We start from the raw sequence: 13,053 nt of genomic DNA, 5'->3' as shown, positions 1-13,053 counted from the left end.
ACAGCAGTAATGATGTAGAAGGACATTTGGTTGTTGTAGGAGAGAACTAGGTCTGCCAGATAAGAATAAAGCATCTACAGACTAATTTTCTGATGAAAGAAATCTGTAGTGGCTTAATCTAAATTTAGTCTTTTCAGACAAATATCAGGAGAAAACACCTACACAGTTAATCAGCTGTGCTGATTAGCACACACTAATTTTTAGTTAAGAAAAAATGCCCTTTGGCAGGAGGAAAGTAATTGTTTTAATGGAAACATAAATAGTGTATTAGCAGAGTATCTGGTACAGAGCAGATCTTTATTTATAAACTTACACAATTATTTGAGAGTAATTCTGATGATCTTTTTTGTTTCATAAAGGCACAGTAGTTTATCATCTGTTGTTCTGTCTTTGGATGGTAGAAACGCCAATGAAGTTTACAGGAAATTGCTCCTCTTTATGCCATTTCCCTGGGGCTAGTGCAAACTTAAGGTTTGTTCCAGCTGTTTTTGCAGACAACAGAATCTGAATTTATTCCAGGTTCCTCTAGAGATTCAGTACCTTACAGGATCAAATCCAGCATTAGAAAAATGAAGAAACATAAAAACTCAAAATATCGCAGTTTGAAATTTTGTGGTGAAAATTTTTGTTATATAATAAATAAAAGATAATGAATATGCTATGTATAATGAATATAGAATTGTAAACCAGTCATTCCTCTATTTTAATCAGTCTTCTGGCACTTATTTGCTATTTTACACTGGACAAGTGACTCGACTTCTCCATGCTTTAGCATCGAATGCCTCACTCGTAAAACCACTATAATAATGTTTTACTGTAGCAGTTACCTAGCATTTTGGGGATCTGACAGTACTTATTTAGTTAATAAAAATTCCACAAATAAAAGAAAACAAAGAAAATGAAGCCCAAAATGATATACTGTCACAAAAGAACAGATGCAATCTTAGAATGATCAAAAGTCAGAAGTATAAATCTTTTAAGTGTCTGTCAGAGTTTTAATTCAGACATGTCTCATACCTTATCTTTTAAAGGTTTATTTTCCTTTTTAACCCAATAGCCTAGCATGTCAACACTTAGAACATATACATACCACACACACACAAAAATGTGTGTGCAATGTGTCAGGACACATTGTTTTTGAATCTGCATTTTGCTTTGTCACTATTGACCATGCTGCATTATCTTTGAACTATAGGGATTCTCTCTTTAACAAGCAGTAGATAACTTATTTGGTTGCAAACTGAATTAATGGAATATATATATTTCCTTCAAACAAAATTATTATTTTGTATTTTATTTATATGGTTAAAAACAGACATGTTCCACCTCATGTGTGCATAGGATTTTGGTCTAGTTGGGTGGACAACTTGATAGGTAGAAAACCGTCTGGATGATCACATTGGAGTTTATCCTGGGACCTGTCCTGTTAAACATTTTTATCAACAACCTGGAGAAGGACATGGAGTATACTCATGTCAAGTTTTCAGGTGACTTCAATTTCAGGGTAATAGCCAACACACTGGCAGGATGACCATTGAGGGGGACCTAGATAGGTTGGCAGAATGGGCCAAAAGGAATCTTATGAAATACAGCATGGATAAATGCAAAGTCCAGGCCCTGAGAAGGAAGACCCACCTGCAATGACACAGGCTGGGAACTGACTAGCTCTGCAGAAATGGCCCTGGGGGTCAAGGCAGACAGTACTTTTGCGCCCCTTGAGGTCCCTTCCAACTTGAACTGTATGACAATGATGAACAAATGCAGAAATGGTCTATCTTTTTTTTCATAGTGTAAATTTGGACACTGCTATATCCCCTTCCTTGAGACACAGTTTTTCAATGTGAAATTCGTACAATTCAAGGTTTTTGTTCTATAATATGCTCACTGTTTTATGAAAGGTGATATACCTTGGGTATCCCAATATATTTTACTGATGCTGACTAATACTTAAACTGGTTTCTGGTGTAGAAACTCAGGCCCATAATATGCTTATATAAGTCTACTATTGATTTTACATTGGTTGTTCCCCACCTACATTTACATGGACTTAATCCATACTGAAGCCAGAACGTATCTGTAGATCACACATCGTTTTTTATTTTTTCTGTAATTGCTGTATTCTCATGTTTCACAGCCCAGATGAAGTTGATTCACCTGTAACTATCTCAAACTTTTAATTCAGGGTCAGACATACAGGGGAAATGTCTCTGCGTATGTGAAAGGAAGGGGAGGAGTTTCAATACATGATTTCTATTGTGCCAAGACCACAGAAGCCCTTCTCTATGGGTACTTTACTGCTTGCTGGAAGCTATGCTTTTGATGTTGATGATACCCATGAAATGAACAGCTTTCCTTCAGGACTGGTGACTTTCATCCAAAAATTAGGTGTTTGCTTGCTCCATTTCATCTTAAGTCAAATCCAGCCTTGATAAGTCTGAGCCCCTTCCTTTTAAGGGACAGAGGATTGTTCCCCCTTTAAATCTGATGGTTTCCTGGAGTTGATTCTTGCCCCTTGAAGTCACTGGAAGAAGTCCTGTAGTCTGAAAGACATATCATGGATCCAGTAGATAATAGATGCCCCAAACATTCTTAATGCAAGGGGAAAAGAAGGAAAGCAGCTTTCTCTGAAACCCGAGTAGATCAGTATGACTGGAACAAGCACAAGTACTAAAGCCTGACAGACTTATCCTTCCTCTCTCACCTTCTGTTACTGGCTTCATATACGCTTACAGCAGCAAGCACTTCACACTTCACAGTGATGGAATCAGGGTAAAAATGGAGATGAGCAAAAGATTCACAATACTCCATTCCACCAGACGTTTTTGTTCTCTACTGCTCTTTCTGCTCTGACAAATTCAGTATTTTTAATGAGTCCTGATAATTAAAACTACCTTGGCATTTAATGTGACTATTACAACAGAAGACACAAATACCACTCCAAAATTCTATGCTACCACAGCATGTTCTCTTGGATCACTATTTGTAGCTGATAATTTGCAAGGCAAAAGATGCTTTGGGTATTTTCCCCATGGGAACAAAATCAAATGCCATCCCAATTTATTATTTGCATTATGAGCAGACATCCTACTAACCTTTCAAAGAGTTTTAATTATAGGGAGAAATAATGTATAGTAATAATAATTTCACATTTATTACCTCCAAAAATGCAATTACCATTAAAACACATGTACACAATAATACCTGCATGCTTGTTTCATAATTTGCAGTGCAGGCAAAATTTCCATATCCCTTATTCACTTCTTTTTATAGACTACTAAAAAATAACAACCCCACATTAAAAAATACTTTTAAATCTTTATCTATAAATCTTTTTTTTTCTTCCTTAGTGTTTTCCAGGGTGCCTGACAATACAAATTCGTACCATTTTGTGTATTTTTATTGTGATCTTAATATACTCCGTGGCTCAAGGATGTGTGGTGAGTATTTAAATCAAGTAAAGCTTAATTTAGCATTCTGTTTAAAGAACAACCTGGTATGGATCTGTTAAACACATACCATATTCTCGTCTGGTGAATTCCTGCTCTTTTTATTATTCATACTTGCAGAGCATATTTCTTCAAAATTAAAGCCCTTTGCTATAATTTGAACTTTCACTGCCCTGAGTCAGTATGTTGAATTAGGAATGGCAAAGCTATTAGGAAGTAACACAGATAATACCTAGTCAACACCTATAGAAATTTTTATATCAAACCTTAGTATCACATAGTCTGCTGATGTCATGTACTTTATAGGAACGCTATTTTTAAATGTTCAACTTGCTTACTAGTTCAATGGCTAATATTTTGTGACAGACAAGGCATAGTGTCAAACAACATTACTTATTTCTGTGTGGCAACTTATAGAACATATTTCTGTGTAATAACAGGGATATTTTTAGTCCAAGCAGATCAAAAGATAACAAGATCTTAAAATATGGACAGTATTGTGTAACGAGAAGAGGTGCTTAAGCTGTGCTACTTACATGATCCATTCACATCTAATGTCTAGGAAGCTTCTCGTGTATGAAATGAACTTGCTCAATACTTCTGAAAATTGAGCTTCTTTTACTGTAGATTAGCAGCTAGTTCTACATGGTGGACTTGAATGTCAAATGGGATTTAAACTTCCACCTAAGTATTTGGCATTTAGTTGCCTTGTCAAATTCCTAGCACTCAAGTTCAGCATTTTGGCTGCTAATGCTAATGAATTAAACATGTTAGGGTACCCAAAGGAAAGATCCCACACAAAAATAGTACACTAAACACAACTGGAAATGCTGAGATGGCAGATGTCTCAAATCATGCCTCTCTGTGGCATTTAGGCAATGTGTTCTGACCAGTAGGAAGACAGTGATTTCATGAGCAATTCACTGTGCTGAGATGCCAAGCCCCTTATTTTGTATTTTGTGTATTCACTCGTCCCTGGACCTGCCCTGAGAACATCTACCAAGCTGATCGCCACGAACTTAATGGGCAGAGGACTCCTTGTCTGCGAATTCCAATATCCTGAGAAGTACCAAGAATTACTGATGTTCAGACATTTCTGGGAATTTCTGAACATCAGCTGTGTGAGCAACACACAGCCCTAATAGCACACAGACATATATGTGGTTCTTAATGTGCATATAAGCCCAAAATGCATAGAGACATGTGGTGCTTCCAGGCTAGCTAGCATCTCAGCAAGTTCTGTGTATCTGACTTTGGGATTGAGATGAATATTACAACAGCTGGAACCTTTGTGGATCAGCCTCCATAGATCTGACACTTACTTTGACCAAACGAAACAAGCACCATTGCTGCCACTTAAAGGCAGTGAAAATGGGAAACAGACATCATAAGGCCTAAGGCAAACGTTGAACATCGGTGGAAGAAGGTAGAGTAGAATTCAGAAGTTCTGGCCTCCAACAAGGCAGTGATTATTCAGTTACAACTTAGAATAGGTCAAAAATATAACTTTATCCTTTATTGAAGCAAAAATAGCCTGTAACCATTAAAATGTTAGGAAAAATGTTTAATCAGTAGAAATTATTAGTTCCTGCAAAGTAATGCCTCTAGAATTCTCAGCTAGCAGAGGAGCTAGGTGTTGAGGTTTCACTCTCAGTTGTAGAGCAGATGGTGTTTTTCTGGATAGATTGCACATCATTTATGAAGCTCTCATGCATGCCTGTGTTTTTGGATGAGTTTAGTATGAACAGCATTTTTAAGGATATTGAACAAAATCACATTAAACAGATTTTTCACTTCACTCTTTCTCATCTGATTTCATAATGTTAGCCATTATGAGTTTAACTCACATTTTATCTGTTATGTCTCATCTTTCTAAATGACTACAACCCCCTGTAAAATATATTGCTTAATCACCTTTCAGGTTGTCAGTTATTTTACAGCATGCTATAAAATTTTGTTATCAGTGGTTAGGATTAAATAAAAAGGTCTAATAACACACTTCAAAAAAGAAGCTTAAGTACAGGGCAGTACTTATGTGGCAGTGCCTGTTAAAATCAATTTCACACTACCATCCCACTCTCCCCTTTTATGCTAACTCTTATCCTCTCCCTTCGTAAGGGGTGAAGGTTGGAGTGCAATTAAAACTGGAGCTCTAGGGACTTGCACTATTTGCCAGAAATTCCTCCCTTTCTTGGGTAACAGCTCTGAGATGTGTACATGACACTGCCTTTGGAAGAAGCAGGTTAAATTTCATCAAATTTCCCATAGAAAATGCACTAAAACATTTTTTTATTTCCCAGTCTAGGAAGGAAATGGAACTCCTTGGATAACTGAAATGGCAGGGATAATGAAAGATGAGGCCTTGTATTTGAATCATATGTGATAGCAGAAGTAGCTCTGAAGTGGAGAAAAGATATTATTCATGTTTAGCTTTTCAATCAAAGATTAAAATATGTTTTATTTTATATTTGATTAATTAAAATTGATACAATTTACATAGTCAATAAAACAAACACACTTCTTTCTGTGCTCTGTGCAAGAACCTTTCTCACCCGCATGGCCACATAAAATGTTTACTGAAGTTCCTTAATTTTGCAGGAATATGTTGGCTTGAGAGCCTCTTGGTTTTGAGCACTGGGAGGGAAACTGTTCAACTAAGCCCAGACTTTAACTGGTTGGCCTTAGTGGCATCTAATGAACAAAGAGTGTCTCCCACCTGAAACTGAGTAAAGCGTTACAGGAAAAGGAGAGAGATTTTATTAGAGCAGTGAGCTAAATGGGAACTCCATGGCCATATTTTCCCAATTAGAAACGAACTACCGTCAGCCCCCATAGCAGCTGCATTTCTGTTTATTTCATATTTAACTGTCTTCCCTTCTTGCCTCTCCTGTCTTTTCTAGGTTGGCTGTATGCCTTGGGTTTGGAATACCAATTCCAGCAGTTCAATAGTTATCATTTCTCCTGGTGGAACAAATAAAACAATGAATGAACTTCCATGTGACACAGCCCACTATGCTTTCCTTTCCTGTGTAGTGGGGACTCTCACCTTGGCAATATTTCTACGTGTATCTTCCTTGCCAAAAATTATTCTCCTGCTTTTTGTTACAATTTTATACATAGTTATTCTGGAACTGAGTGGTTACAGAAAAGCAGTGGGGTAGGTATCTTGCAAAGTTAAAGCAATGGATATTTCTCTACAGATAGTCATGACGTTGACCGCTCATCTGTGAATTGTCCTCTAGCATTCAGTGCTACTTAGAGCTATATGCTCGAAATACTTAGGCCATACATACAAAATACTTAAGCCATCCTCTCCCCAGCAATTGTAGGACCTAGTAATATCCATCAACAGGAGATTGGCTTTTGGGAACTAGCAAGTGTTGCCCCATTATTCTGTAGTTTTATGCTAACATACCTCAGCTGAACACATTGCAGTCTAATTATAATATGAAACAGAAAAACACTGTTGAAAACTTCACTTCCATCTTTCAGCAGCCCTCAACCAATTCCAATTTCATTTAAGCTTTTGAGTGTTTTTATATTTCCTAATTAAAAGCATGCACACACATTACAATAATGCGTAGCATTATAAAATCCTCAAGAAGTTGAAAGTTGGTGTGATGCAGTGATCAGATTTACTGTCACCCATCTCCCTGCCCATATGAGCCTCTTCAGAAAAGGCTAGTGATTAGGGGGTGCCCACATGTTCTAAACTAACGATCCGATATTAAAAAATATGCAGTGTTAGGTATTAGAAAACCTGGAATAACCCATTTACTTTCCTTTTATTTTTAAGGGGTGGCTCCTTTTATATGCGTGGCTATGAACCAATACTAGCCATTTTGCTATTTTCTTGTGCTTTGGCACTGCATTCCAGACAGGTGGACTTGAAGCTGCGTTTGGACTACCTCTGGGCTGTGCAGGTAAGTCATAGGACTTTTCTTTCTAGTATCCACGCACACAAAATGATGTCTGACTTTTTGAATTGGCTTGCAAATACTTTCAGAACAAATCAGTTGGACTACGACACTTTCAAAATTTTTCATGTCCATTGGGGTTTACAGAGAAAAATTACTAGACCTTTCTTTCCACAGACCTATAAAATTCATTTGCTCTGGAGAAGTGATTTTTTTTTTGTTTGTTGTTGTTCTGTAACAGTACATCATTAATGAAGTAATATATTTATATCTAAGGTGCATTATGAATAGAGAGAATTTCAAACATGGGAAATTGACTGTTAGCAATATATACTTGAGATAAAGAAATTAAATCCATGGGGTTTTCTCATCTTATAATACAAAAAGGGGTGAAAATAAGTTGATGTTCAGGTAAACTGAAAAGAAGCAAATAAAACTGATAAAAGGAAATACTTATACCCATATCATGCAATGAAACTATGGAACTCTTTCCCAAAGGAAGATCAGAAATTTATTTAGATACCAAGTGTATGGACTTTTTTTAAAAAATGTATTTCCTAACTATCATAATCACATCAAAACCTATAGAAATTATATTAGCCGTAAGCAGGGGCATCAGGAAATGTCTACCTCCTGTCACACCTCTAAGCAGTCCTATTCGCACCTCCAAAGAGTTTCACGTTGGCCCCTGAGGGAAGGAGAAAGTTGAAGAAGATGTAAGTTTGTTTTGGTGGAACTTGGAAGTTGCCTTTCTGATAAATCTTACACTTTTACACTCTTGTAGTTCACAGAGGTCACATCCTGTTCTCACCTACACCCTGTTAACTATGTTGTTAAGAGGACTGTATAAATCATCGCAGTGCTTGCTTTTATGTGTAAGGTCAAGACTGGAACACATGGGTTAAACACATCCCTGACTCTACTGTGTTACCTAGAATAGAGAAATCAGGAATGACTTAGCTCTGTTATCTTCTACTCTTATTAAAGTTTTTCAACCTAATAGTTAAGCTCTGTTGGGATTTTTTGTTTGTCTTGATGTCCAAGATCACGTCCACCTCCTTTATGATTTAAGTTTATCTTGTTCTATATTTTCTGTGGACTCTGTGCTGTTTAACTGAGTCAACAACGTGTGATCACTTCATTTAATTTTTATCCTATGACCTGCAGTATTGATAGGTGCTGTGCCTGTCAGCCTCAGAAGTTTGTTTTGGACAAACTGGTAATAGTTTCTGCTTGCTGTGGTGCCATATCTAGTTTTCAGGAGATGAAAAAAAAAAAATCCCCTGACTTCAAAACTCAGAGCAGCACGTGACTAGCTGTATAGCAGCTATCTTTATATAGATTGGCTATATGTGACTGCCATACAATCCATGAATACAAGACCTTCTGTGTGTTATTCCTAGCCATGAAATAGAGTAGCAAGCGGGTACTGTTGAAGCAGAAGATACTGTTTTGCTATCCTGTGGCCTTTCAACAGGTCAAGAGTGAGTTCCAGCATCTTAAATGCTTTTCATCATTCCAGCTACTATGACTTGCATGGTGAATTGTATATCCCTAAGGAATGTACTTAAAGATTCTTAGTATTAAGTTGGCTTTTAATTAGCAATCAATTAGTTTTAAAAATTCAAGTACAGGAAGCTAATAGGATGCTTGCCTGCTGAAAGACCAGAACTGGACAATAGTAAAGGAAGAAATACAAACTTTTTCTGTTTTCTTGGGGCTAGGTTTTACAGAAATACCTAGTCGTCTACCACTATTAAAACCATCATGCACTTATTCCAAAGGACTGTAAGGGGAGTTAAGAGATATGGATGCCTGTCAAATTTCAGTAATGTCCAGTGGCATCTTCAGGTACCATTTCAAAAAGCGCTTTTCATTTGAGAAGATCAAATGGCATTTTCAGATCTTTTCAATTGCAAATCAGGTACTTATGTGGTACCATCTTGTCTGTGAGATTTGCATGATAATAATCAGAAAGGAAAAAAAAATCAGTGTAGGTAGAAAATTCAGCAATTAGAGATCAACATAACTACCAGTCTTTGAAATCAGTATGCTGGGTAGATGCTTGGCCTCTTTGATGATCTGGGCATAAACCCTTGTTCTTCTCAATTCCACGTGGAAGACCTGTTCCCTGTACAATAAATAATAGTGGATAACATGTTGTAAGGAATGTTGTCCTGGTTTCTACTCTGTGTATTGGTTGTAAATGATACTGAGTACAAGTGGTAATTAACATAACATGCAGAAGTACCATCATGATGGATGTAACAGAAGCGCTTATAGTGCTTACCTCTTCAAATGGATAAGTAAAAAAAACATTATCTTTGTACTTATTAGGCTCTTTGGCATAGTAAAAATCTGAGTATTAAAAGCTCTGGGAAGACTGTTGGTTGGAAATATCTATATGTTAAAACTGCCTTTGAATAGTTAGCAAATGCCAAGCTACTAATTGTTTAACAATCTTTAAGTGGAGACAAGGGTAAAAACCACCTTCCTGAGTGACAGTTTTCTCTAGCTGCTGGACTGCAGGAGCCCTGTATATGGTTAAACAGCATTTTTGGTCATGTTTCTCTACAGCCGCAGTACTACTTACCATTGAACCATGTTGACTTAACTTGGTTACGTTCTTGGTAGCAGGAGTTTTAGAAAGACCATTGACTTAGTGCACAGGGACTGTGGAGATTTTGTTCTGTTTTACAGAGCGAGTGTGCTGGTTCTTTGTGCAAACACAGCATGAACCACTGCTAGATCTGGAGACTCACATCTCCCAGTAGTCAGCTGCTGCTGTGTGAAAGATGTGCCAACATGGTACAACATGTATTTTTAGGAAGCTCCTCAGTTGTTGGCTTACAACGGGGAGAATTTCAGACTCAAGGGCTATTCTGGAAGTTGTAAGCACTTTGTTTGCATGCTTTTAGTAAGGCTCATTGTGGGGCTAATCCTGTAAAAATGTTCTCAGATGAATAAAACCATTTGTGGCATAAGCTGCAATAAAAAGGATTTCATAGATATTTTCATTTACTTCATGATGAACAACAAACAGTCTAGTACTAACTAAATGATACTTTAAACACTGAAAGTATCCTGCAATTAACACCCTTATTAATAAGAATATAGAGATAGACGCTCAGTGGTCTATGCTAAGGTCTGAGGAAAACCCATTTCCACAGATTTTGTCTGCCACATCAGGAAAAAAATGTGTTTTGAGGAAAAGCAGATTTCAAACAAGAAAAACTGATTTAGAAAAATGATACAGTTTCAAGAAAAGTTAACCTGATTTCCATGCATCTAGGTTACATAACCAGAACAGAGATAATACAGTATGATTTATGTACATCCTGTGGAAAAATGGATTTTTCTGGTTGATGATAAGTTGTTAAAACATTTATATTTGTTCTTACTGTTCACACATCAATGGTGTTAGGTAGGTTCTTGTTGATTTTGCTAGGTTTTTTTCTGTGCCAAATTTAACCTTTCTGAATATCATAGTATTTCCAGAAAATATCTCTTTTGGTTTCGTTTATTTTTAACAGGCAGTGGGAAGAGAATTTCATTTTCTACATAACATTGTTGAGTAACTCTGTGTGCTTCATATGACAATAACTGTGAATAGCAAACATAGGAGCATTTTACTTATTTGTGACTGAAAATCACTTTTTCCTATGCAAATTATTCAACAGAAGTGGAAAAAAAAACAGGACAAATAAATACAAGCAATAAATTTATGAAGAAGCTAAAACTGCCAAAAAAATGGAGTTGCTCACTCACCCAGGATTTGTCAGGGGAGGAAAATAAGAATAATACAATAATATGACTGCTTGTTGCATTCTTTAGGGAATACTAGAATATAATTCAGCTGTCTTTTCTAATCCGTGACACTTGTAAGAAATAAGTATTTTACAGTCATCAGGCAAGACTTGCCAGGTGTACTTGCACTTCCTCTTAAAAATCTGACCCTATAGAAGCAGTGCGATGAGTCTCTTCCCTGTGGTTTTAGTGCCACCTTCAGGTACAAATACGATGTTCCTGCGGCACCGGTGCCCGGCTTTTTTCTAGCTGTATCTTGAAACAGTGGATTTTCATGTGATAACTCTTCAGTCAGTGACATTGCTGCAGCATTTTTATGCTTATTAAACAGTCACCTGATAGCTCAGGTGATACAACAGCTCAGACCACTTCCTGAAGAGAGGATGTGTACCAGAGAGGATGCGTACCAGTTACCAGCATTGTAAAAACTGTGGGATGCTGTGTAACTTTGTAAAATGCAATAGCTGTTAATTACATTGATGTCAAAAGCCATAGTACCAAAGAACATTTTAAATTTTGTCACCAGGTCCGAAGCAAAAACAAAGCCTGCTTTTAAATACTGCAGCTCTGCAAATACAGTTAAGTTCTGCAAAATGACCTAGCTGCCATGAATACCAAACAGGTAGAAGCAAAAAGCAGAATGTGAAAAATGATGTTGTTCATGCCTATGTGTTTTCTTTCTTGTTTATTTTCACACTAATCTGCCTTGTTTTTTGAGCATGATATTGCATGATGTTATGATATTGCATAAATTTCATGCTGGCAGCTTTCCTTAATTAACCAATAGGAATAGGGGCAAACAGACAAAGGTTTGGATGCTATTTAGCTGTCTGGATAATATTTCCACCAGGAATGTAAAAACCTGTGGTCTGTGCTACTTTAGTCTTCTTTCTCCAGCCCCAAGTACTCCTTCTCCCTTCTCAGTGTCTGTTTTGCCTGGGAAAGGGTGATGCCTACACATCCTTTTATCTCAGCTGCTCAAAGAGTAGGCATTAGGAGTTCACAAGTCACAAGGAGGAAAGACAGTTTTCATTGCATTTCCCTGAAGGGCAGAAAGCAGGAAGCTGGAAAAAGGTCCAGAAAATACCAGTAATTGGTTTACTTCCCTCCCCATAGAGCCATGTGATGGGATAGTTTTAGAGTCCTCACTGCTGAACATGACCAAGTCTTTTTTTACCTCACCTTTGCTGCTTATCTTCCCTTGCAAGCGACACAAGGAGATTTCTCTTTCCCCAGACAGCTCCTGAGGAGTTGCCTATATGAGAGCTGTCTTAAGCAGTGCAGGGCGAGAGGATGGATACTCAAATTCTATGCAGTAGTAGCAGAGAAGGTATACTTCAGTTCATATTCGTAGCAGATCACTTTAATAAAGGCAGGATGTTAGACATTTGGTATGTCTGGGTGGTGTAAGTGCAGTCCATGCAGAGACTCCGGCTAGGGTACCAGCAACAATATAGCAGTATTAACCCAGTGTGTGTTCTAAGCTAATATACTGTGCTTTTCAACACGACTAAGTAGCTCAGGAGTGCTATGCCGATTCCATGGACATTCTGCTTCTAGGTCTGGGGCTAGGTCAGGCAGAGCTAACACATCTTATTCTTCATGGCACTGCATTGCCCCACATAGGTATTGCCAGTGCAAATGTCTCCCTGAACCACAGGAAGAGAGTGCACTCCTCTCTCCCTGTTGGCTAGGAAGTGCCTGACCTGAAATAGGCCAGGGCACAAAAAGCTAAGAGCATTTGACCTACATTCCCCTCGTTCTGCTGTTTGCATAGTTTGTCTCTATTTAGGGTTTGCCACCATTACATACCATGGTATTATTCAAGGGCCTTCCATGGCCTTAGTGGCTTTCATCGCATTTCTGGCAACTGAACCTTCTCA

General features: G+C 37.6%; 1 protein-coding gene across 2 annotated transcripts in view; it reads left to right on the top strand.

Annotated features, from left to right (window-relative positions):
* ADCY1 (adenylate cyclase 1) overlaps positions 1-13,053 on the top strand; it is a 158,433-nt gene that overhangs the window by 133,204 nt on the left and 12,176 nt on the right. For both annotated transcript variants that reach the window (XM_072851397.1, XM_072851396.1), the window contains exons 12-14: positions 3,348-3,437; positions 6,347-6,603; positions 7,243-7,369. In XM_072851397.1, coding sequence (XP_072707498.1) covers positions 3,348-3,437; positions 6,347-6,603; positions 7,243-7,369 — 474 coding nt within the window. The remainder of the gene's footprint in view (positions 1-3,347; positions 3,438-6,346; positions 6,604-7,242; positions 7,370-13,053) is intronic.

Source organism: Ciconia boyciana, chromosome 2 (assembly GCF_034638445.1).
Source record: "Ciconia boyciana chromosome 2, ASM3463844v1, whole genome shotgun sequence".
Lineage (NCBI taxonomy): Eukaryota > Metazoa > Chordata > Aves > Ciconiiformes > Ciconiidae > Ciconia > Ciconia boyciana.
Note: the sequence above shows the minus strand (reverse complement) of the source record. Positions and strands in the feature narration are given on the sequence as shown.